Source organism: Anopheles gambiae, chromosome 3, assembly GCF_943734735.2.
Source record: "Anopheles gambiae chromosome 3, idAnoGambNW_F1_1, whole genome shotgun sequence".
NCBI lineage: Eukaryota > Metazoa > Arthropoda > Insecta > Diptera > Culicidae > Anopheles > Anopheles gambiae.
Window position 1 is genome coordinate 1,763,127 of NC_064602.1, and position 25,800 is coordinate 1,788,926.

The 25,800-nt window shown below is 49.4% G+C and overlaps 2 protein-coding genes across 6 annotated transcripts in view; both read left to right on the forward strand.

The window, feature by feature from the left end:
* The window catches only part of LOC3291599 (LIM domain transcription factor LMO4), a 173,479-nt gene extending 150,969 nt beyond the window's left edge, over nt 1–22,510 (forward strand). For all 5 annotated transcript variants that reach the window (XM_061655164.1, XM_061655165.1, XM_061655163.1 and 2 more), the window contains one exon: nt 22,114–22,510. In XM_061655164.1, coding sequence (XP_061511148.1) covers nt 22,114–22,510 — 397 coding nt within the window. The remainder of the gene's footprint in view (nt 1–22,113) is intronic.
* A 30-nt stretch (nt 22,511–22,540) lies between these two features.
* On the forward strand, nt 22,541–24,250 carry LOC133394010 (AT-rich interactive domain-containing protein 1B-like). The gene is made up of 3 exons (XM_061662165.1): nt 22,541–23,132; nt 23,379–23,437; nt 23,498–24,250. Exons 1-3 carry the CDS (start codon nt 22,541–22,543, stop codon nt 24,248–24,250), a joined length of 1,404 nt encoding a protein of 467 aa, XP_061518149.1.
* Nucleotides 24,251–25,800: the final 1,550 nt, after the last annotated feature.

Below are 25,800 nucleotides of genomic sequence, written 5' to 3' on the forward strand. Positions count from 1 at the left end.
CCCGGTTTTGCACCCTTCGTTTTGTTCTTTCGGCCCGCTTTTTTTTCGGTGCAACCGGGCCGGCGGTTCATTAGCGCGCGCGCGACGGCACCGAGATATTGGAGCTCTTCGTCGCAACAAAAACACACAAACGGCGCTCATCAAGTCCCCGGGCCCGTCAAGCAACAATGCAATCCCTAATTGCACATTGCTTTTATTGATTCTTGGCTGTGCCGCTCTCGCTCTTTCTCCCTCTCGCTCTCCCTGTTTCTTTCACACACGCACGCAAACGTGCAGAAGACTTTTATTACCGGTGCGCAAATGTTGCAAATGCCTCTGTGTGTAAATCGCGTGTGGAGAGTGGCGCGTTGCATTTCGCCTTTAACCTAAACGCAACAAACACATACAAACACACAATGGTCTCGCATCTACCAATTACGAACATTGGACATGAACAATGTTTCGTAATCAGTAGCGATTAGGTGAGTAGCGATGCACACACCAAACCGGGCGCGGGAACAAGAAGAGAATGGGCAAATTGCATACCACACTCACGACGCAATGCGAAATCAATATATTTATGCGAACTCCAGGGGCCACGGTGAGGCCGCTTGTGTGTCCTTTCCTTCATTAGCTGAAACTGTGTGTCTCTGGGTGTTGCAATTGCGAGTTTTTGAACATTTGTTGCATCGTTGCATCTTTGCCCCGAAGGGCCAGATAAGGAAAATATAGCAGCGAATCAATCCAGCAGCAGCAGCAGTACAGGCACCTTCGCTAATGATGGCTTAAACTGCTCGCGCTCGTCCTGGTTCCTTAGCGTTCCTCTGCCATCAATCAATGGTCCTGCAGCAGACACATCTTCAGCAGCAGCACCATATTTCGATTGCCATCATATTTCACCTTCCCGTCTTCCAGGGGGGGAAGCTTTTCGATTCGATCGATCTCGAGGTTCCGCGATATGATCGCAATCGGACGACCCTGGGGGCGTCCGCACTGCATACATCGCTGCCCTTGCCCGCTAATGATGCTACAATGTATCGCGTCCCACTTCGCTCCCCACACCAAAATCCTCAAAGGGTTTTCGGAAGGCGAGAGACCTTTTATTTCCACTCGTTTGTTTTCTTCGTTCCTGTTTCTGCCACCCTTCTCTTCTAGTATGCTGTGTGTGTGTGTGTGTGTGTGTTGATGTCGTTCTCTCTACGTCGACGGCGTTTCGTTCGCACGCGGACGGAAAGGAGAACACACGAAACACGTCGAAGCGTATTGCGCAAATTAAAACAGCTCTAATCAGTGCACGCTTAATGAACGGGACTGTCTTGGGCTGACGCTCTCGCGTCTTGACCCTTTCGCCCGGTTACGGCTGCAGGGTGTGTGAGTGTGTGTGTGTGGGTGCACGTTGTGAACAAGTTGTGAAAATGCAGACTCGACTTTGGGGGATTGGGACCGGTTTTCTGGGGGCGGCCGTTGGCTCGATGCAGTTGCGAGCAGCCGGCTGGCCAGAGCCAGAGGACCGTGAGAGATAAACGATGACGTGTAAAGGGCACCGGGAGAGGTTCAGCAAACAAACTGGAAAACCCGCCGGTGGTTCTTAAGGTTCCGCGCTGCAGCCGCGAAGGTTGTACGCGGACGGTGAACGGCGTAAAAGGGCGATATCCGTTCGAAATGTTGCTTAATTTGACAAATGAAACGGAGGGGATTGGAAATGTAGTTCACATTGTACTAATTAACAGAGCAGTTTGTTTTTTTTTTTCTTTCTGGAAAGCAGTGAGAGCAGCAAGATCCAACAAAATTAATGACTTTTTGATCATATCGCTTGGCGTTTGTACTGCTGGTTCTAATGAAATGAGAGGGCCTGGAAATTGATACACACAGCACAACCTCTATGTCTTCGCAATCTAATTGAAAGTGCCTAATACCGCCAACTTTGAGTTGCATAAAATTGTCCAAACGCCACGGAAATGGGCTTCCCTTTTGCCCGGCCGTTAATCGCGTAGCATAATCTATCCCGTTTCGCCTTTGCTAATTATCCCTCATTAGCCATGTTCGGTTGAAACCAATCGCTATCTATCCTTGTGCCGCGCGTTCGGTACAACTGCGCGATAAAATCGGGGCACAATGTTACCCGCGATAAGCGATCGAGCTCGACGTTGGATCGAATCCACTCCCTTTTACCCCCATGTCCTATAATCGTACGCCGCTGTAGTGTGATAAAGAACCTCCACTGCGCGCAGAAGGGGTAGAGGACGCCCTTTTTCCCCTTTTGCCCCGTTGCATCGAGCGAAGAGTGACTGCTGCAGCCACTCACACACAAACGAAACGGTTTGTGAACTTCGCCGTCACCGTAATGAGCATCGAATTCTCTTTCCGCCGCTCATCCGTCATGCTGCTGTCTGGCTCCGGCACTTCTTCCCAGCATTACACAGTCGTTCCGCGGGCTTTGGAGTGTCTGTGTGTGTGTGTGGGGGGGTATTTTGTGCTGTTTTTTTATGCTTCTCCTTTGCCTCATCCTGCGTGCTCCTCCGAGCGGCCACGCTTTATGGGCCCCGAATCCGAAACGTGCTCAAATTAGCAAATATACCCCCAATTTGAGCCACCGGCGGCTGCAAATTGAAACATTGTAGCCACAAATTGTGGGTTTGCGTCTCAATTCAGCCCGCGGCGAGCAGGAGAGGATGCCGTCCCTGTATCGGGGCCTGTTTGGAGCCATCGGTTTTGACTGTTGCAGCGGTTGACTTCCCGCGTGGGATGATGCTATGCATGAGAGAGAAAGGGAGCTCGAGGGAGCACAGCAGAGGGAAAGATGAGTGTATAATTACGGATGTTTGTGGTTACATTAATTAAATTACTTACCTCAACCTGGGGCCTGCTGCATCGTGCCATTGCCACCGGGCGGGCATCGATGCTGTAACAAATCGTTTCTATTGGGTTCACGACGCTCGATATCGATGGTGGCACGATCATGTCGATGATGATGATGATGATGATGATGATGATGATGACCATGAAGGGTGCTCACGTACGATATTGATGGGCCCCAGAAGGGCTTGTCGATGCAGTAAAGCAAATAAATCGATGCTTTTTTTTACTGCAGAGGAAGAAATGCACGCCGGCGGCTGGTTGCAGAGCGATATGGCAGTGCGCATAATTGGTCAGACACACTCTGTACCTTTGCTTTTAAATCACATCTTCTTCGTGAGGGATTAGAGAGATATCGCACTGCATGAGTGTTGGAGAGGATGTTTATTGCATTGCCACTTTTTTGCGTTTGTGTTGTGCTGGCTGTGCTATAGTTTAATGACTGCACAGCAAACAGGAAATCTTGCAGAAAGTGTAATCTTATCCGTTCGCTTCTAACCTCCAATGCACGCCAAGTGTGCCGGGACGCGCACTAATTGCTTCACAAACGGGATTAAACGGTCCAAGATGTTGTATCCTTTTGCGGTGCTCCAGGGCTCGCCGATAAGAACTCCTTCCTTGGAGCCTTGTAGGAGAGGGTCCTTTCTCCCTTACAGCAACAGTGAAGGAAAAAGGAAGAGCAAGAACAAACGCATGCGAAGGATAATGAATGTTCTTGTTAGCTGGCACACCTAGGCTTGCCTCGGGCTTTCGTGGGTCGATAAGAGAAACGTTTAATAACAAGCGAGAGATAAGGGGTAGCGAAAGCAAACCCGAATGGAAAAAAGCATAATCATCAGCCGGATGTACGCACCAGGAAGAGAAAAAGTGCTCGTCTTTTTTGTTATTATTTATTACATTTGCTGCGGGAAAGAGTTTATGCGTGTCTGTTTTGATGTGCGAATTGTTCAAACGCTGCTGGCAAAACTTTTCTCAATCCTTCCTTTCTCACAATCGAAGAGTTTCCACTAATGAAAGCAATCACAAGTCGTCTGTTTTGTTCGCGATAATTGAAATCTGAAGGAGAAGAAGGAAGAGTTGTTTTATTCATGCCTCTTTTTCCATTGATCATTGATTGTTTTATACTTCCATTAAGCAGTGATAGCAGTTTGCATGTGTGATAATGCATGTTTTTTTTTTTCATTTATGTGTTTCGTTGTTCTAAGACATATTCGATAATATTGAACGTTAAAATTGGAATTCAATTTGCAGCAATGAAGTAATTTGCAAAACAAAAGCAACCGATTTCAATTAGCGATCGAAGCCACAGAAACAAGATTAAATTTCTAAACATGAAAGAATGGCACCAACACAAAAGTCCTCCACCTGCGATGAAACATATGAAAATGGGAAATATATTTAAAAAAAGACCATCGGGGTGCATTCGTTATCAGCTAGAATATTCAATTATTTCGTCAACGCGATATTTCTAACAGCATGCTCGGTCTGCTGGGCTGGCGCATGGTTTTGTCGCTAAAAACAAATACTACACCACACACAGACACACATGCTGGGAAGTGTTTCCTTTTTTTATTGCTCCACCACCCACACACACGTGTTGGGGGAAGAAGGATAAGAGATCCAATCTGGTTTACCCTAATTGTTTGGCTAGTCATAATCAATCACTGACCCACCTCTCGCCCTGAATTGGTTCTATGCTCGGCTGTACTATTCGCTGCCGTGTCGGTCTGCTTTATCGGGGCGTTTTCCCCCCTCCCTGTTGTGGTGCGTAGTAGCACGTAGCGCCCTGGATTGCCTAAAATTTGTTCTAGAAATTGGCTCATGAAGCGGCCCTGAGTGCGAGGCAGCGCATAACACAAATTGTTCTAGTTGTATATAGTTGTGCCACGCGGCTTCGCGTTATCGTTGTTGCGGATTTTCGCGCGTCCCTGTTGTCGTTTTTTTTTTGTTCGCTCGCCTTTTCCGTTAGTTTCCATCCTCGCTCGTTTTTGTGTGTGCTGTGTTGTGTCCAACATGTTCAAGCCCTGCCGATGGCGCGGATCCGCTTGTTATCCGAAACGATGGCGTTCGCGGCAAGCTCTTTCCGGGCCAAACACTCAACACACTGTGTCCCTGCTGCATCTGCGGGCGCAAGGGCAGAGTGCAGCGCCGAAATGAAGTCAGAGAAATTCAATCAATCTTTTGTTTTAATCCGCATCCTTTTCGGAGCCCGCTGGTGTGGCGCCTTGCAACCCACCTCCCCCAACGGGAGGGAGAAAAAAAGTCCCAATCGACACCCCCCGAACGATAAGAGCTTAGAGGAGGAAGTGTGTGAGGCAACAACAGCACTACACACACACATTGGGCACGCTACGCCATCGATTGGAAGGTTTGTTGGCCACTGTTCGGTGTGCCTTTTTTGCTGCTGAAAGCGTTCAATACGATCATTTGTACGCGCGGATCCTTCCTGTCTCTGTGTATGTGTGTTCTGTCCCTCCGCATGACTATTCCAATTAGTGTGCAACAGCAAAAGGACCTCTAAACATTCTCGCCTTGTTACGGGCTTAGATGAAGCAGGCGCGGGGAGGGACAGCACCACCCCATTTTCCCCGATTGTGCCTTTTTGTCATTCTCTCGGGTGACACTCACGGGGAAGGGCCCAAAATCGAGCCTGAGCTGAATGACTGACACTAACGCGCAACGTGGCTAAGGGCACTTGAGTTCGCGAGCCGTTCCTGCATCTGGGGGCCTCGAAAAACGGGCCAACAAACACGCACACACGCTCACTCGACACGCATTTCCGTAGAACCAGGCGAAGAGGCAGCTGTTTTGTTTTTATATCGATGGGCTGGCAGTTTTGGCTGCCTTGCCCGGCGGCGCCCACAGTGGGTCGAATGCAATTTATGAATTTTTTAATTTGATTCCTCTCGACAACGAACTCTCTTGCACTCGACATGAGCGTTTGGATGGTCCAGCTTAGAAAAACGGGTTGGGTGCTGTGTTGCTGTGTTTGCTACAAAATTAGTTTAAAGCATTCTGTGAGCTTTCGGTGTACTGCTAGAGCGTTAGATGCAACCGTTGGGGAGTGTACGAAGAATTAAAACAATCTGTTGAGCTACTTTTTAATGAAATCTACAAAGACACGCCACGTGGCCCGGGCGAACAGAGCGATGAGCTTCACAGTACAGAGGGTTTTTAATAATAAAAATAATGTTGAGCCACTCCCTGCTGCTGCTGATTCTACATATTGGCTTCTATTCTCTCGGACTTTCGCTAGAAAATGAATGATTCAACTGGCAAACAAAATGCCGCCTAAAAAAGTGTACCTCCTCTTCCCTACGATCGCTCATCAGAATGCAGAGCCACAACTCATCAAAACATAACTCTAGCAGCTAAATAAAAAAAACTTCAAACCTGCAAACCGAATATCCCGCCGCCGTGGAAGCGGCGTTGTACGACGAGTGGTTAGTTATTTGATTTTGGCTTAATTGGAAAACAACTAGCCTTTTCGCTACGGCTGTCCCGTTGTGTGTGGTTTTGTTGATCAAAACTATGTCATATTGGATCCATTGATCGAATCCGTTGAAATGCACATTCACTGGGATATGGAACAACATGCTGCGAGTGTGCTCCGTTGCTTAGAACGGATCGATACGGGTTGCATAAATTTGGTGCTTTTATTTTCCCAACAGAAGATAATAATATAATGTTGAAGTGAGTTTCGCAACAAAAAAAACAGACCCATTTCACCCCAAAAAATGTAATAAAGTTTCGTAAAGCAATCAAGATATCGCCTTACTTACCTCCCCGGCTTCACAAAAATGGAACCAATCAATCGATCAATTGAGCCCGTGCCCCCGTCGCCAGCATTCCCTCATCCTTCCGGGTTTTGCGCACTTAATTGACATGCTCATGCGTTGCATTTCAATTACTCGTTCGTTACGGGGTGGGCGACAGAAAAGAGGGAAAGAGAGCACACAGTAACAACAGCCAACCATGCAACAAAAAAAAAAAAAAACAGGACACTCGTTGCAGGACACGTCCTTGACAAGGGATATCACCCTCACACCCTTTTCTAATCAGTCCGAGGGCACTCCCGGGATCGAACAAATTTAATTATTCACTCCCAGGAGAATGGGAACGATCGTCATCACTGGGAGTGTAATGGTGGGGGGGAAAACGTTCAAAAAAGCAGGAAAAGGTGGTTAAAATTTAATTTCCTTAAAAAAACTATACACTCCTGTGCGCCATTTTCGTTTCCCCCTTGGATCATGTGCAATTTTTTATTGTTTTTTTTTTTTTGTTGGCTTGCTCTCTCCCACTGTCTCTGAAGCGTTGGTTGGTTGGAATCGAGTCAATTTCTTTGCCCCCCAGTCGTCCTCGCTCGTCATCGGGTTATGAAGAGGTGGAAGATGTAGCTGGCTGGTTCTGGTGGCCTTCCGACCCTTTCCAAAGACCGGGCGGGGAGACACCACGTACACATCCACGTACACGCCAGCTTGCAGATGAGAAGCAGGCGGCGGCAGCAGACCCACCATTCTCCTTACCTTTGCCCCTTGAGCCCCCTCGCACCGGAGGACCAGGAAGGGAGGGAAAATTTCGATGGCGTGGTGAATTTTGACGTCTCGCCGGTTCGGGTTCTAATTGACGAGGGTTGACGGGGGTACTATCGGTAGCTGTCACTTACGAATCGGTTTTTCGTTCTTTCTTTCCCTCTGTTTGCATCGCTCTCTCGCTCTTTCCCTCGTCTTCGTTATGCCTGTTATTCCTAGACGAGGGATAATTCCTTAATTTCGAACCGCCTCGCTGCTCCGCCTCTCTGCGTCCGCTGTTGTCCGAGTCGTGTGGGTTCGTGTGTGTGTGTGTGTGCAGCATCGGAAATGTTACGTTGTGCTACAACACACGGAGACGAAGACGACGAATGTGGTGGACGAAATGTAATTGGTTTTCTCTCATCCCTTTTCTCCCCAAACGGATTCCTGCCCCGTGGTGTGGTGTAACCGGAGCTGCCCTGTGGCTCTCGTTCTCCTCGTGGTTTGTCCGTCCTTGCATGTATGTGTGTGTGTGCATTGGTGTGGTCCGATGCGGTGTCCGGTGCAGGGTTCAATCCCACGGGGAACTCTAATTTCGATGCTTCCCCAGCTTCCAGCTGTTTCCTCTCGAAGGCGCGTATTTTACCACCAACAAGGGACCGAATACCGCCTGTGTGTGTGTGTTGTGTGTATGTTTGTGCTCGAGAGCGTTTAAAAGAGGAATTAAAAACTTGTTCTTGATGGGTACTTTTTGCTCTCCGGTCGGCGGTGGTGGCCGCAGAGGTAAGGAAGTGAATCTGAAGCTCTTTTTCCACCTCCATATGTGTTTCGGTTTGATGTAACTAACGGTCGGGAAAGGTTAAAATACACACAAACCGAATGTGAGAGAAAGGAGACTGTATCAACAAACAGAAAGTGTCGCACGTCGTGGGTTCGTTGGAGGACCCGGCCAGCCAATGTCCTCAAAATAAATCAACATTTTTGCAGTGTGTTTCGGTTGTTGGTGCCACTTTTCCGGTTCATGGCAATGGTCACAGGAGTGCCAATGGGAGTGCTAGCTGTTTCTATTACACGCTTTGTGTGATCTACGTAATTGGAGCCGGGGAGAAAGCTATTTTCTGCTGCCTTTGGAGAGCCGTAAGGCGTGAAAGACTGCATTTGGAAGCTGCTTGACGTATTATCGATTTAAGAAATTCTTCCTTTTTTTCCATTGGCTTGGTGTGAGTTATCGAAAAAGAAACGCTCAAGAACACGTGCATCTTACGACCCAATTAAAAGGAACATTGGTGTTTGCGCGCTCTCTTTCTCTCTCTCTCTCCCTCTCAGCGTCTTGAACTTTATCCAGGCACAACCGCAAAGCAGCGGCGAGACGCGTCCATCCCGCGCGCACTGTTACGAAAGGCTTTGTGAAAGAAAATAGGCGGAAAATTAAGCAACAATTCATTTCCCCTGCGATTCCAAAACGGCAAAGCGCGCCCGCCTTTTCGCCAACGCGCGTGAAACTTGACCAACTTTTAGCAAGAGCGAAGGAGCAGAGGGAGCCAAAGGCAGACGGCATCGGCATGATCCACTCTAATTGCACAGTTGCACATTCCGATTTGTTTGCGAGTTCGGCTCCAAAGTTGTCCGTGGACTTGTTAGTTCTTGGCCATCTTTTTGTGTGTGTGTGTCTGACCCTGCGTATCACTTTTTGTTGCTGGCCCCAGTCGATTCGTTGGCTGATCTTTTGATTAAATAAAAGCTCTTCTTCGGCAGCCTCTTTTGGCGCTTGTTAGGCACCAGCTCAGAAGTGAGCGCATAAATAACAAGGAGAAAGGGATCGGGTTCGGTGTGGTGCCCAATGAAGCGAGGGCCTCTCATTATCGACAGCTAATCATTGCTTTCCCGCTCGCATCACAACTCCTACGAAGCGGCAGCCTTCAATCGATACGGTGCGCAAATAAAACGATTCGGCAGGAATCCGAAATGGGGGAAAGGAATCAAACGAAACGCACCTTCCAGCACCACGCACACCGTTATTATTGGGGCGAGCCGCGAGCTTCTTCTTTGAGCTCAGGTCGCTGGATCTCATAAATAACGACCACGACTGATGGCCACGATCCAATCGAACGGTGCACGATCGTTTGGCAGGGCAGTCGGTGGTGCGATGATGGTGCGTTTCGGGGGGTAACACATTGTTGCACAATGTGTGTTGCCAAGACCGTTGCGTGCCCATTTGCAAAGGGCTTAACGCAGCTGTACGCTTATCCCCTCGTGCGTCCCACCCCGTAAAGGCATGTAATAAGACAGCTCGACTGTCTTATTATTTCTTTCGTCAAGTCTGTCGGTCGGTTGGGGTTTTTTTTCGGCAATCAACACGGTCATTATTCGTTGGCCGCATTTTGATTTGTTTTAATTTGGTGCTCGACACGTTTCGGTGTATTTTTGCTCCCTTTCAGCAGCTGCTTGTTGAAGGGCCCCGGGATGACATCGAGCACTGGAGGAGAAAGCAACAAAAAAAGGGCACACCACGCAAGAATGCAAAACAATTCCTCGAATAACGATCGCAACCACGCATCCAGCGCGCACCAACCGACACTCTAATGGTGGTGCGTTGGTGGTGGTACGTGTATGTATATCGCTTACCTACCTTTCCCTCCTGGCAGCTGCGTGAAGAGGAGAGAGAGAGAGGCGCCTGCAGAAGGACGATTCCTGTTTCCGGGGCACGCAAATTGTGTTGCTGAATGATTGGTTCGTTAGCGACTAATGAGGAAAGCAGGAAGGATTCGCCCCATACCTTTCATGCGCTGTGGGCCACTTTAAAAATGGAAGAGGCAAGATGGTATAGAGCTTAGTTACTGAAGGAGGTTATTTTGTATGCGTTGTTTCGAATATCTTCGATAGGAATGTAAAATAACTTTAATAGTGGTGTTTGTTAGACTGGGGTTTAATTCAGAACTGAGCGTCAGTAAACAACGTTGCGTGGAACGTTTGCTTCTAAGAAGCTTACACTGAACTCACTGAAGGAAAGCAATGTTCTGGGCTTGGGTAAGAAGATGTGGAGTATGAATGTGGTGGGTAGTACTCCTCTATTAAATTGAAATCCTCTTGTCTGTGGTGCTTACTGAAACGTTCGTAATTAAACTTCGAACGAAATGCGCCTAAATGTATGCAATTGGCAAAGCTTCATACTGAAATGGTTCCATCGTTTTCGATCAGTAATTCAATTCTTTATCTATCAAGACAGAACATTCGCAAAGCAACAAAAACGCAACAAAAACGACCCATCTTTCAAATCTAATCTAGCAGAAAATGTGTTTACAAACACAAAAACAATACACGCCCGTGTGGTGTTAAATTAATTTAACTCTGTTTACCTTTCTTACGGTTCCGTAGTTCGTCCTAACACCCCCACCCTGCCTCGTATTTTGGCTGGCACATAGAGCATCAGGAAGCAAAAACCTTCCTTCATTCCCTCCAACACGTTTTCCATTTTTTTAAACTGCACCACACACACACAAGCTCTTTCGCAGCAGGACTGTGAAATGGATGTGAGTACCCTACGGCACTCATCGCAATCCAATCAACACACCGGCAGCCCAACAGGTGAATCCTGTTGCTAGAGTCTGTTCGGGGTGTTTCTCTCCTACACGCTCACACCGCAGCTGCAGCCGCCTCCTGCTCCCTCCTTGAGCGATAATTCGATCAAAGACGCATGAAGCAAAGACGGGAGACGCAAGCTCTGCTGTGGTGCCGGCTCCACCATCAATTCAATCCCGCAAAATCCCTTCAGCAAATGAACCTAAATTCAATCAGCAAAATTAGCTCAACATGGAATCATCATCATACAATCAGGCAGGGAGAGAGGTGGAAGACGGCACCCGGCTGGTGTAGCGGTTTTCTCCAGCCACTGATCATCATTACAGTTAGTCATTTCCCCCGTCCGAGGAGGTTTCGGTGTCTCGTGTCGACGAAGAAGACACGAGAGACAAGGTTCGAGATTTGAAGGCGAGAGAAAAAAGGGAAAACGGGAAAAATGGAACCCGAAGGAGGGAGCCTGCAACAACGTCCCTGGCTGGAAGTTGGTGGAAAACCACGCTGGAAGAAAATTGCTCCCAAGCCTTCCACCGTACCCGTGCCGAGGCCAGAAAACAAAGACGTCTTCTGATACGTTAGTACCATGCTGTGCCGCCCATCTTGGTGCTTGGTTTTGAGTGTCTTGCCACCACGGCCCTCATCCCTGCCCTCGAATCCGGGACTGTTGCTTGCATCTCTGCTGTGTCCCGTCACTGTTGCTGGCAACGGCCACACTGTTGCAATCATTTTCCATTTCTATAATCTCTAATGAATTTTCACCAGCCCAAAGCCGCACCCTCTCTGTGTATGGGTGTGTGTGGCGAGTGGCTGTGCAAATCGTTCGCTTCCTTCTCTGGTGCTGCTGCTGCTGCTCGTTCGGAGCTTCCAAGTCATATGCAGACACACAAAGTGTGCCAGTTGCCCGGGACGACCGCTAGCAACCATTTCAATTCTCTTCGATCATTCCAATTTATATTGTCCGTGCCGTTCGCTTTGCGCGCGTCAAAGGATAACCTATGTAAAGCTGGGGGAAAGTTGGGGAACGTCGGGGTGCCCTCCATTTCTCGCCCTCCCACCTCTCTCAATGATCTATTTTGAGTGAATTTGCTAACAGACGGAGCCTATAAGGATGGACGGAGCCAGCGCACCCAGTGTGGGAGGCTCTCGCACACTACTCAACGACCCAACTCGGGTAACTATATCGAGACGGCTCTCGGTGCTTGCTCGCTGTAAGTTTGTACTGTCGCTTTCACTGATGCAGTGTCCTGTCGAGGGGCGTCGCTTCCTGTTTCCTATCCTTCCTACCCGGTGTGTGTTAACTGTGGCAGCACTACCGAAACAACCGATAAAATTAATTTAAGTGATGATAAATGGGTGTAGCAGAGGGATATGATTGGGGTGAAAAATATCATTTCCACTGATTGTACGCAATTTCATTGAGGCACGGGTGAAGCGCGGGGGCCGCCGAGGGAAGTGGAAACGCTGCCACACGACACCGAGCACGATGGAGCCAGCTCAAATTGGATGCGTAAAAGCGGTAGCCCTGGCCCTCCTGGTACATGTAATCCTTTCCTCCCGTGTGTCTCCGGCACACACTATTCCATCGCTCCAAATTCCATTGAATTGACGAAAGGTAGTGGACGCATCACACTCACACATGATGAAACGATTCGTCTCGAATCACGATCACGGACGCAACATGGGTGTAAGGGAGACACAGAGAGAGAGAGGGAGAGCTGCAGGCTTGCATGAAGTACCATGCGCCTCCATGGAAAATCGGCCCCATCGTGCTTAGGGATAAGAGAAGTGGCAGGCAGAACAGGTCTATTAGAATGATAACAAGTGCCGGATTGAAGCCAACCATTTCATTCGGCACTAATGATCGGAGTGAAATTCACTACCGATGCTAACAAACCCCCGAAACCGACTCCCTCATTCATCGTTTTAGCGTTTAGTTTGGCGTTGTGCTCTGTTTTTCTCCATCCTTTTTTTTCTGCCTCTCCAATCACGAACAGCAACCCTTAGTTACAGTGATTGCGTGTTATGTACGCATACGCATGGCGGAGATATGGGTGGGTTTGCGTGCGTACAAACGGTCATGTAAGCATTTCCAAATTACCTGCCACCAGCAACCGGCAGCAGCAGCAGCAGCAGCAGCAGCAGCAGTGACTTTTCGAACCGATTGCGATTGTTTGCGTGGAAGGTGTGTGTGTTTGAGGGTGCGCCTATGTGCTGGAATGTCCGCTGTTACCATGAGTGCAGTGCAAAGCGAGTAATTAATACGATAAATTCTATACTCAGCTGGGTGCAAATTATTTGCTGTGGTTCGTCCGGGTTACTAATTAATTTAGATCGATTCTAAGCTCGTTAAACTTAGACTTTGGAGCAATTTAGTTGAAGCACTTTTAAGGTATACGTTTTGCAAAAGGGACAAGTTTTAGTTTAGGACAAGAGAAATAATAGTACCCGTTAACTTCATGACCGCCTGATTTCAATCAATTTTCATTGCCAAACCACTTTCAAGCATTAGCAATATGTGTTTGTATGTGTTCACGCTTTCGTTCGCTCGAATATCCATACCTCCGTATCTGTTGCTCACTGTTCTCCCCCATTTCTCTAGGGATGCTAGTGAAAGGTAGTTTGGTCCGATTGTCCCTTTCAAAGTGTCAGCTGATGAGTGATCACAGTGGGCATGGCCACACATTGGGCGCTTAGAATGACACTATTTTCATTTAAAAAGAAACCTTAATGCAAAGTGGAATTGTGTCGAAAGAAGAAGTCAACGGTTAGTTAAAAAACTGGAAAACAAAAAAGGACACATTTTGGACATCAAACACATCTCTTCTTGTCCACATTCCCACAAAGGAATAAATCATCGTTCCGTTTCTCATTGCCAAATGCGTTTTCCCTTGAACGGCAGCCCGCCCTGTGTCCCAAGCATCATCCACCAATGGATCTGGGCTGTGTGTCTGCACGTCGTCTGTTTCATGATTTCTTCTTCACCCGTCTCCCCCCCCCCCCTTTACTCGCTCCTCATTTAAGCTCCAATTCGTCCTGATTGCTGCGTCCGTCCGTCAGTGGGCGCACCCGGCTGCATCCCGCTCGTCCGCAGACGGCAAGTTGGCGACGAAAATTTCGCCCTATTCATGTCACCCGTTTGTACGTGTGTATGTGTGATGTGTGCATGTGTGTGTGCGAGTGTCATGATTTTCAATCACAATTGTGTATTTGATTTTCTATTCCTTCAACTTTTCTATGGCACATTAATTTCTGTGACGCACACTGAGGGCAAGAGAAAGGGAAGCAGAGGAGAGTTGGGAGAAAATTGGAGTCATCTCCGTACTTCGTACTTCGATGGTGGTGAACGTTTTGCTGCTTGCTGGTCGATGTGATAGTGTGTGATTGAGGGGTGGCGGCGAGCACGACACGCTGTATGTGTCTTGCATGTGTTCTGTGTTGTCATCGTCGTCGTCGTCGTCTAGTCGCATTTTTGGCATTTCTTTTACTCGATCAAGCTGAAGAGCAACCGTAACAACCTTGACGAAGGGAAGCCTCGTTGGCATGGGACGGGATGGATGCTTGTTTGATTCATTGGTTTCGAGACAACTCTACGAGCTCTTTTCACTCTTCCTTTTGCCCCCAAAAGCGAGCAGCAAAAATCATTCAATAAGAAACGTGGCGAGGAAATGACGGAGGGAGTGCGTTTTTTCCTTCTCAAACAAATTCATTCATACGTCTTTTGGCAGTCAGCAGGTCGTGTGAGAGCTAGAGAGAGAAAGAGCTCGTTGCTCGTTGCTTTGAGCGAAAGTGTGTTTGTATGTGGTTCACTTCCGGTTTGCATTGCCTTCGCCTTGCAGACTGCTCGGGCTCATCTTCTTGGCAGCGGCTGGCAGAACGTCGAAGGAGATGTACACAATTAAGCTGTGATTGTGATATCAGCGCTGAGGTTTACGAGTCTTGAAAAGCGAACTAAATTAATCGTACAAGAAGCAACTTCCGGGCGTGCTGGATGTATGACACGACTAGATGAAGCATGAAGTAAACAATCAAACCTGGTTTCCTGGTGTGCGCATAATTTAGCGGCTCAATTTAAAATGCAATCTTGTTAAATAATTAAATTGAACGCTTTGAGAAATGAAATCTGCACTGTCTCGCGTTCCTCTTTTGGATAAGAAATAATCAAAAGCAAATCCAAACAGCCCGCGAACTCGTCAACGGCAACGGCCTAATGATAATGGCCCGGCCTGTCCGCTTCTGTCCCCTCCTTTGCCCCGGGTTTGATGACGATGATGGTGATAATGAAAATAATAATGATAATAATCGGCATCGTTAGTCGTTGCCGTTGGTATCACACACCGCAGACACCACCGTACGCCGCCCCGCCCATCCGCTCGGTGTCTCCGGGCTTCAGGTTTGTGTCGTCGATGATTTGATATTGCTGCAACCAACGTCGAACGCGACCCGCGGGAAAGATCAAGGTTTAAAGCGGTCTTACACCACACCCCACCGGCCGAAAAGATTTGCTGGCGTCCCCTTTCTACGGTGGCTGCGGAACACTGCCGCTCTCGTTATGATGATGATGATGATGATGATGATTATTATTATTGTTGTGTTCCTCACTTGTTCCTTATCCGCCGCGGATGATTATTGCTAACGATCGTGCGCTTTGTGATTGCGGCTGGATGGTTGCTCTCTTTCGCTTCATCATCACCGGCTCTCTCTCTTTCTCTCTCTGTTTCTTTCTGAAAAAAATGAAAAATGTGAAAAGGCAACTTCACTCATCAAAAATAGCGAACCAGCAGCCGGTACCGATTTCAGCCACATGGGGGAGTAAACGAGGGTTGTAAATTGGTCAAATTTTCTATTTCTCTTTTGCCCGGGTGTGTTTCCCCGATTTGCACCCCGGCGGGTGTCGGTGAATGAATGGCACGGTGGAGTACGCTGGTGGTGGCACAAGTGGAACGGGGGGGTAGTGCATATTGTTCCCTTCAAGAAGAGATCCTTAATCGCTGTCAATGAGATCCTGTCGAGCGATTGTGCATTATGAATTCATTTATCCTTGCTTTATTACTTCTCCCTTTGACGCCGTCCCTTTTTTAAGGGTGTGTATGTGTTTGTACGGATTATATCAATACGGGTTTTCTTTTTTTTTTAACAAAGATTCTTCGATCAGGGGAAAGACAAGCTTCGCACCTCCTTCAGCGCCGAAAATCGAATCAAACTAACACCCAACATCAAAGCGTGCAAATTTAAAGTGAACGTGAATTTCCGCAGCAACTCTGCTTGTTTATTTTCTTGCTTTGCGCGCCACCATTGCCGTCCCCGTCGTTGTGATTTCATGGGGAAAATCGTAGCAAATCACGTCGCGTTCGTCTCGTCCCGTCGTCGCTGTCGTCGTTCAGATGGCTTTTCTTGTGCGGCAAAGTTTTCCCTCGGCTTCGGTGGTGCATTCTAGAGACGTTTGGGTTTGCAAATTCACCATCCACCGCCCACCTTTATCCTTTCTTTTGACCAGTAGCCGTGAACCTTCTCCTCCCATCGCCATCGTTAGAGGGTGTCGACAAAAAACACGCCGAGCGCGCATTCTCATCATCATTCGCGTGCTCACGGTTTCGCGCTTGACTATTTCAATATTTTTTCGTTTGATTTCTGGCTGTCCCTGCTCCCCCGCTGCTTTGCTGCAACCATCGCCCATAAGCGCCGTTGGTTGTGCCACTCCAAATGGCGGGGGGAAAAAAAGGATGCTAAAAGGTAAACAGCATTGATCATAAATCAGCCAAACGCCAGTGCTTTTTGATTTATGCTGGTAAATAAAAGCCAGACACACACACAGAGAGAAACACTTTGGCGCTTCCGCACAGATTCCGTTCGCGCCTTCTATTCGGCACGTTCCTGCCTTCCACGAAACGAAACATTTACCTGCAGCTTCGGTTCGTTCGTTCGTTTGGTCGTGATTTTGTTTGCATGGATTTGCTTGTCTCTAAATAAATGCTTTCTCCTTCCCCTGTTCTGTTGACGAGATTGTTTTTAAACGGCAGCTAAATGTGTTTATGCAACGTTTAGTGAGGTTTTATGTATGCTTCGTAATGAGAACATGGCAGCTTACAGCATTGCGCGGAAAGGAATTTCCCAAATGAAGTGTTGGAATAAAGCCAAAAGGTATTTTCTATGGCGACGTATCACTTCCCTCTGAATGCATTCGTTACTTTTGAAGAGGCTCAAGCAAGCAAACAGTTTCCGTTTGGTATTCACGCGGTTGTGATTAAACATGCACACACACTTCAGCAATATTATTCGCGTGTATCAAACTTTACGGCTCAGTGGTGTTTCTGTGTGAAATCGACGGGAATAGTTCTCGACAAGGGAGCGAACGCACGTGCTTTCTGCGCCCTAGAATGGATGCGCATGGAGGCGTGTTGTAGTGAAAGGGAGTTTGTCGAACTTCTCGTCGAACTGTTCGCTGTTTGGTAACACAGTAACATGCGAAGCATGCTAACGACCTCCAACCTTAACACTAACATGTATGTGTGTTTGTGTTTGTCTGTTGTGCAACACCGTAAAGGTGCGGAACCACTAATTAAGAAGGAAATCTAAAACGTGAGCAAAGTAGGGGGCGTCCGGGCTGGAGAAAGAGCGCATTTCTTTAATTTCTCAATCATCTCCCCGTGCCGTGTCTAGCCGTGTCGACCTCAAACAGATCATCCGTGGTGGATGATGGTGGCTGCACCTGAAGCGCACGCACACACGCACACACACACAAACTCTCCACCCGAACAACAACAACAACAGCCGACCGGCGCGTCCTTGTCAGCAGCGCGCTCATTATCCTAGCGCATTGTGTTCGCCGCCCAGTCCTCCCCCTTAACGATGAAGAGAGATAGAGAGCGAGTGAACGTTTCCCGAGGACTATCATGTTCTTTAATTAACTTATCTTATTAATTAATTAATTAACAAATTAATTACCCGTCGTGGCAAACAGGCGGTAGCAGCCGGCCGGCAATAGAAGAGCGACTGCGGTGCCGCGGGGGTAATATGAAGCTCTTCCGCTGTTGGGGTCCCCATCCGCCACGCTGACAGATCTTCTGCAAAATACACACACACACAGAGTTCGGTTTAGACTTAACGCTGGAGGGCTTTGAAGGGAGAGAAAGAGCGAGAGACAGCGCGTTGTCTGTGCTCATCAAACTGTGTATGTTCGACAGCATCAACCGCCGCTTCCACCGTGTGGCGTATCATGGACACTTTCGCCCCGAGGACTGATATTTGATAGTGGCTGTGCGAAAGTGTAGACATTGGCTGGGAAGAGCGACAGGAACAGTGAGCGTGGAAATTACAGGTGCATTCATTTTCACGGGCAGAAGAGGCCTCCTGTGGTACGGTGCGATTTGCATGGTGGAAAATTACGCTCTGCTCCGGTGGGATTGAGTTCGTTTGTTGAATCGGGTAATCGATGGATCCTTGCGGCGATAGTGGCCTATAATAATAGTGTTGATTTTTGTCTCGATAGCAGTAGAAGCGTATTATCTGACCACAACTCGCAGAGCAATTTGATAACGCATACATCAACAGCAGCTATAGGGTATCAAATCTCGATTAGACTCAGATGTATGACTCTTATTTTACTAATTGAACGTTCAATAATGCTTAAAAAGGCTTAAATTTCATGGTAAACATATAATCATTCGCCATATTATTGGCTCTTGAGCTAACATTCAGCGATATAACGTCTGGTTTCCTTGAATGTCTACTACCTGCACAACTCCAGCAACTCTCTCTAGATGTAGTTAAATTAAACAGTCGCTTGCGTGTGTGTGTATGCCACATCCGCAAGAGGCATTAAACAAAAACTTACACTAATTGGCAACACCGTCCCGTCGGCAGTTAGTGTGGTGGCGAGGTACGGCGTGGATCGTTCATTTTACTCGTTTGGTCCTTTGCTTCATTGTGGTTTTAGTGTGGCAGAGAGAGGGGAGGTGTTCGTTCTCTCCTTTACCTGTTCCCTCACTCCCCACTCCTTTGCCTTCTCTCCCTGTCTCTCTCCCGCTCCTGATTATCCCCATCTGGGGAGGAAATAGCTCAACATAACGGTGGTGGCGCACGCAGCACGGCGGCAGCAAACCGAAAGCAAACGAGGGCAGGTGTCTGAGAGGATTAAAAGATTTGACGTGACCCGAAGCCGAAGAACCGCGAACCATCACTTCGTGCGGCTTGGGCAACGGGCGTTAAGGACACACGCGGTGGCCTCCCGCGCCCTGCTTCGAGCCTCGGCAGGCACTCTTGGAGGATGCATTTTGTGTGCTGTGTGTTACGTGCCTGGAACTCGATTTCGTGCGGCGTGTGGCTTAAGGACACTGCCTCCCTTACCCCCTACCCCCGTCTCCCTGCGTCCCTCCATCGTGGCCGACAACGACGACGACTTCTCCGATGACCTGAAATGAAGCGCTGGTTGTTGTTAATTTAAACTCGAAACTACCGAACGGAATATTGCTAATGAGGGCTTAGAACGTGCCCTTTCCGTTTGTCCGCCCGGGTTAGAAGAGGCGAAAGAGAGAGGCAGAGAGAGAGAGGCCTCGTTGTTGTGTGCATGTTTGCCTCGGCTGTGTGGGTGGTAACCGCCCGTGTGTCCTCCATTGTCTTGCTCAATGGGGCGGAGGGTTTGTGTTGGTAGGGTGGAATTAAATTTAACTTTCGCACCTTTACTGGCCCCCCGACAATAGGATCTCGAGCCACACAGCAGCGGACGATGGGGATTGATGGGGAAAGGGTAAAGTTTCGCCTAATGAAAAGGAGCGCCAAATGGGATGTTTGCATAGGGCCATGCATAATTAGAGACCAAACAATGACTCAATTATGCTTTCGCCTGGCGCTGAGAAAGGGGCAGAAGCCTTGGAAGAGGGGGGAATAAGCGGGGGGAGCGGACAAGAATAATGCTTCTAATTGCGATAGATTATTCGTCCTTAGAAATTATTAACGACCCGTTCGGTTCCGACGAACCTTCGATACCAGTCCGCCCCCTCCCCACTCCCACTCCCGCTTTCCGATCCGATGCTCCTTAATTAACGACCGTTTGCATGATGATGTTCAACTCGTGGGCTTGTGGTTGGTTGGGTTCCGGTCAGGGCCCGGGTCACATTAGTGGTATGGGTGGGAAACATTGTCATGGCATTCGATTTTCCACCTCCTTTTTTTCCCAAATCTCTTCCATTACGGTTTTTTTTCTCTTTGCAACGACATTTTCCACAACATTGATTACGCATTTCCCGGTGCAATATGCGATAAAGAGATTTTGCAAATGCAGTTCCATCCGTACACACACACCACCACTACTACCTTCCCTCTTTCCAGTAAACTAAACTCCAAACTACGGACTATAAACTGTTAAATGGCGACACTTTCCACCCCCCGTACCGTACGAGCCGGTGTGGCGAGAGGCGGGCGACTTGTTTGTCGAAGTAATTTTCACCCAACTTTAACACCACCCACAACACTTCCCCACTCTCGCTCCGACTGCCCCCATTTTGCCTCACCTCAATGGCAAAACTCCTTATGCAAAACTGAGACGGAGAAGATGTTTCTTTTCCAGTGGGGTTGTTCCCTTTTTTTTTGCTTCTTCTTCTTCTTTTAGTGAAGTGCCTTTCGGTCGACTCCCAGCATCTGTTCGACTGTGCACTGTGTGTGTGTGCGGGTGTGCGTGTCGGTAAGGGCGCTGTGTATGTTGTGTGTTTGGTTATGCTTGTTGACAGAGTTGATCAAACAAATTTCCCGTAATTTCCCGTCAACCGGTTCACTACCGCTTGATGTGTGTGTGGGAACGATGCGGGGGTCTTTTTTCTGCTTGTTAGTACTTCCCCGCACTGTATGTGTGTGTGCTGAAGTGGAGGGAAAGTGTTTGATTTGGTGGAAGGGAAGAGGTGCTGTGGACCTGACTCGATTTACATAAGTGATTTTCAGTTCGCCTTCTTCCCGGCCGCTTCATACCCAAAAGGGGAGCAAACGAGTCCTGCCCGCTTCTTCTTGGTGGCTGCTGAAAGCTTCCTCGAGTGGAGGAAGTCCATTGATTCGTGAAGAGCTGCTTTTGAACTCTTTTATTGCAGCAATGCACACTAATAAGTGCAGGAAGAAAAGGAGCATAGGAGCGTAGGCCCAACACTTGTAATGAGGGGCAGCAGGCTATCGGTTAAAACAAATGATATTTTTCTTCTTTAAACAGTTCTTTAACCACTCATTTCACACATAGCAAAAAAGGTAAAATACACACACACACACACACACCGAACAGATCTGTCGAAGAAACCGATGTCAAGCAGCACAGATTACACGAATCGTTTGCTCGAGCACCTTGTTCAAGTGAGGTAACAGCAACTACGGCAAAAAACAGCCCCCAACCACCCCTCCGGAGCAGCCGGAAATGGCAAAAGAAAAACCATAAGGTCGAGGTGTGTGTGCTACTCCCTTCCCCCCTCTGCCGGTTTCTGCCTGCTTGCACAAAATGTAAACGGAGAAAACACGATTAAACAAGCGCGTGGGGCGAAGGAATATTCCTGGCTGGGAAAAGGATGGGAAACAACAAACAGCCGTCGTGTGCCGCGTGTCCGTTCAGCACGGCGGTCTTGCTCGGGGTGGTGGCAAAAGCGCCACGGCTGGGAGAGGAAACACTTCGAAACGAAAACGGAAGGCGACACGACACGAACGACAAACGACGATGCAAACTTCCCGCCTCAAGATCATGGCGCACTTGTCCCCCCGCACGGGCCCTTGTTTGCTCGCTCACTCGAAACTGTGGTGGTACAGAGGGAAGGGAGGGAAGAGGAGAGGTTGGTGGTTGTTTTGCGCGTTCCGTCGTGTCGCCCAAGGACGTGATTTTCTGTTTTGGTTTGGCGATTGCTTTTTCGCTCCTCGTTCGCCCGCCCACTTTTAACTGTGTGGGGTGGGGTGTGGGTGTGGGTGGCGGTGAGAGGGAATGGTGGGTGGTTTTTTGTCGCAGCTTCCGGTGTTTACAGTTTGGCGCGCGTTGTAAGTGTCAGGAGAGAGTGCCTTGCCGTTTGCGCCTGGACGCGCTTCCTTGTGGTTTTTTCCCCTTCCACAGTCGGTCTCTTTTAGTGATCTGTTTTAAGTGTTATTTTTTATTATAATTCTTCTCATAGTTTCGAATCTTTATTTACTAAATTCCGTATCTCTTTTTGCTCTTTCTCACCTTCTCACGCTCACGCAGGTTATTCGGTTCCGGTGCTTGTTCCGCCTGCCATCAAACGATACCCGCCAACGAGTTCGTGATGCGAACGACGTCCCACACGACGATAAACAACAACCTGAACAACGCCGCCAACAACAACAACAATCAAAACGGAACCGTCAACAACAACAACAACAATAACAACAACAACAACAACAACGGCCAGTCGGTCCCGCAGCACCACGTGTTCCATCTCAAGTGCTTCCAGTGCTCGAAGTGCGGCAGCCATCTGGTGCAGGGCGACCGGTACTACATGCTGGGCGGCAGCCTGGTGTGCGAGCCGGACTGGCACAAGCTGGTGAAGACGACCAACAGCCAAACGAACCCGCCGCTGCGCAAGGGCAAGGTCGGAAGGCCCCGGCGCTCCCGCGACTGAGATGGTCCCCGGCTGGGTCGTCCGCCGAAGATGAAGCGTCCGCCCGTGCCCGTCCAGCCGCCGCCCCAGCAGCCGCCCCTGTCCTCCCAGCAGCAGCAGCAGCAGCCGCCACCGCCCGGGATCGCCCTGCACCCGTCCGGGATGGGCGTGGACGAAGCGCTGTCCGCCATCATGGCCAGCCGGTCGGCCGTGGGCGCTTCAGCGGCGGGCGCGGCGGCACCGGGCAGTGCGGCCGCCGCCGCCGCAGCCGCTGCAGCTGCCGCCGCAGCCGCTGCGGCGGCCGGCGTCATGCTGGACGATCTGGACCTGGCCACCCAGCGCAATCTGGCGCTCGCGCGTCTCAACGCGTCCCCGCTTCCATCGGCCGCCGGCGGTCTCAATCCATCCCCTTCCAGTGGCGGCTCGTCGGCGGCGGCCGTCGCAGTGGCGGCTGCTGCAGCAGCGGCGGCCGCCGCCGCCGCCAACGGTCCCGACGGTCCGGCCCTGTACGGGCATCTCTACGGCAAGGAGATGGGCCTGATGCGCAAGCTCTCTGCGATGGACGATTTCGGCTCGGCCGGCGGGACAAACTCGCCTTCGTCAGCCGCCATGCGCACCTACCAGCAGCTGCTGCAGTCGGACGGCATACTGTCCTCGATGCAGCAACAGCAGCACCATCATCAGCAGGGGCAGCAGCAGCAGCAACAGCAACATCAGCAGCAGCACCATCAGCATCTTCACCATCAGCACCACAACCAGCACCAGCATCATCCGTCAGGGTCTGCGGGTGGCTCCAACTACAATCAATCTCAACAGCAGCAGCAGCAGCAGCAGCAGCAACATCCCCACGCAAAGTTTAACGGCGGACAGTTCGGTTATCCCAATGCAGGCGGACTGCTGAAACCGTGCTACGACTACGGTTCGCCCCAGCAGCATCAGCAGCAGCAGGCAGTGGCAGCCGCTGCAGCCGCTGCAGCCGCCGCACTAGCCGCCCAACATCAGCACCAGATGCAGCCGCCCAATCAGCCGCCAGCTGCGACAACCAACGGCTCAAACAACGGCGTCGGACCGCCGATCAAGAAAGAGCTCGGCTATGCGGGAGCGGCCGACCTGTACACTCCGCCCCTGACGCCCTCCTCGATCGGAAGCGGTGGCTCTAACTCCGGCCAAGGTCCACCCATCGCCGCCACCTCGACGGCCACCTCCACATCCTCCTCGACGACCGCAGCGGCTCTCTCCTTCATGAACAATCTGTACGGTGAGGCGGGCCACGGAGAACCGTTCGCCAACGGTCCGCCTGCATCGTCCACGGGCAGCCAGAGTTGTATGCGTCCGGGCGGTGGCTTAAAGGCGGACCAGCAGGCCGCAATGCTCGCGTCGATGGGTGGTGGCCGGGCGCCGGGGGCCAGCTCAATTATGAATAGTCTAGCGAATAGCGCCAAACACGAACCAAATACGCCGACCGATGGGCTCGCCAACGATCATCTTCATCATCAGCACCATCAGCAGCTCGGTGGCGGCCATCATCATCACCAGTTGCACCAGCACCATCATTCGATGCATCTTGCGCATCATCCGGGCAATGGTGGAGGCGGCGGCGGCGGCAACAACAGCGCCACACCGACACCGCTGAACGGGGCCGGCGGCGACGACGACCATGATAAGCTGTCATCGCCGCTGACCGGTACCACCTCGACGCTTACGTCCGACCTGCACGATCCGGACAATGATAGCAACCCGGACGGGTACACGATTCTGTAGATCGGGAGAATGTGGGCCCATTAGTGGCATCCTACCCCCCCCCCCCCCCCCCCCCCCACTGTTACGGTGCCATTTACACTGACACGCGGGTGTGTGTGCCTGCTGAACCGTTGTGAATATTACTGATGGAATGGGAGACAGCACCGTCCCCTTTTTGGCTGGCAAAGCGAGGCAAAGCTCCTGTGTTGGTGCTTGGGGCAGCTGCTCTGGGTACCATTTGGCGCATTTGGCGCGGGACGGACGGAGGAAAACGACTCAAGCGACGAAACCACGACGAATCGTATTGTGATGTTAAATAAATGAAAAATACACTAGCTCTAATGAAGGCACTGTAGTGTAGTGAGAAAGAGAGAGCGAAGATAGCTTTTAAGAGAGACACTGAACGCGGCTAATAGAAAAGGCCAAAAAGAAGGGATGGCGTATTGAAGCTTCTCTCCTTCACTTCTTGCAGCTTGTGATGTCGATGTCGATTGATACTTGTAAAAATATTGGAACGAACGATCGAATTGAGGTTTACTTTCTCTCTAGAACTGGTTGGAAAAAGAATACACTTACACACACACATACAGCAAAGAACACTAGGAACATTGCAAAGGAAGCGAAGCAGATAAACGTTAATTGATCAAACAAACAAAAAACGCAAGGAAGCTTATAAGAATACACCGACTAGAAATTAGTGTTAAGATAGTTGTAAAAATCGAAGGAAACAATCCCTTAACTTTAATTCAATGCAACCGTGACAGTGCTGCAAGCAGCAGCAGAAGCAGCAGCACCATCAGCAGTAAATAGAGAAAAGTTAATTGCAGCTAGCCATTTGCAGCCCACAAAACCCACTCGGAATTGAGGGCTGCTTATAAGAAACATACAGACCCCCCATACACATACACAAACACACACTTAACTTTAAACTCAAACTCTCTCTTAGTCTCCTTCTTCGGCCACTTTTACTAAATGGCGACAAGAAGGATACCGTTAAGCGAATGCTACTGACTAACTTTTTGTTATTTAATTTATAAAAACACACACATACACAAACACACAATCACGTTTTGCTTTTAAGGGTATAAACACACACACTAGTAGTTCCGGGGGAGTTTTGCGGAGACCCCCCGATTAGTTAAGCGAAGCGGAGTGTGGACGAACCATCATTGCTCGGGCCTGTGCTTCAATTTCGAGCGTCGAAACGAACGAGCCGGGCTGCGAGCAGATGGTGATTGTAAATTATTGCAAACCTTGTAATTATTACCTTATCGTAATGCAGTTTAAGACGAGAAAATGTGAAAATCTTGGGAAGAAAAGCGAGAAGCAAGCGGTGTACATCCCGTTGTTGGAAAGATGAAACATCCGGCACTTGAAGCTGAGTGACAAACCAGAAAATCCCCTTTCAACCGGTTATAATTCAGCCAAAACAGAGGACAAAAAAGCTTCATTTAGCATGAATTTAATGTAACAGAAAGACACAACCAAACCAGGAAGGAGGAAGAGGAAACATGATGCTCAATCAGAATCAGTAAATGGAGGGGAGGATGAGATGTTTTGCATTCATTACA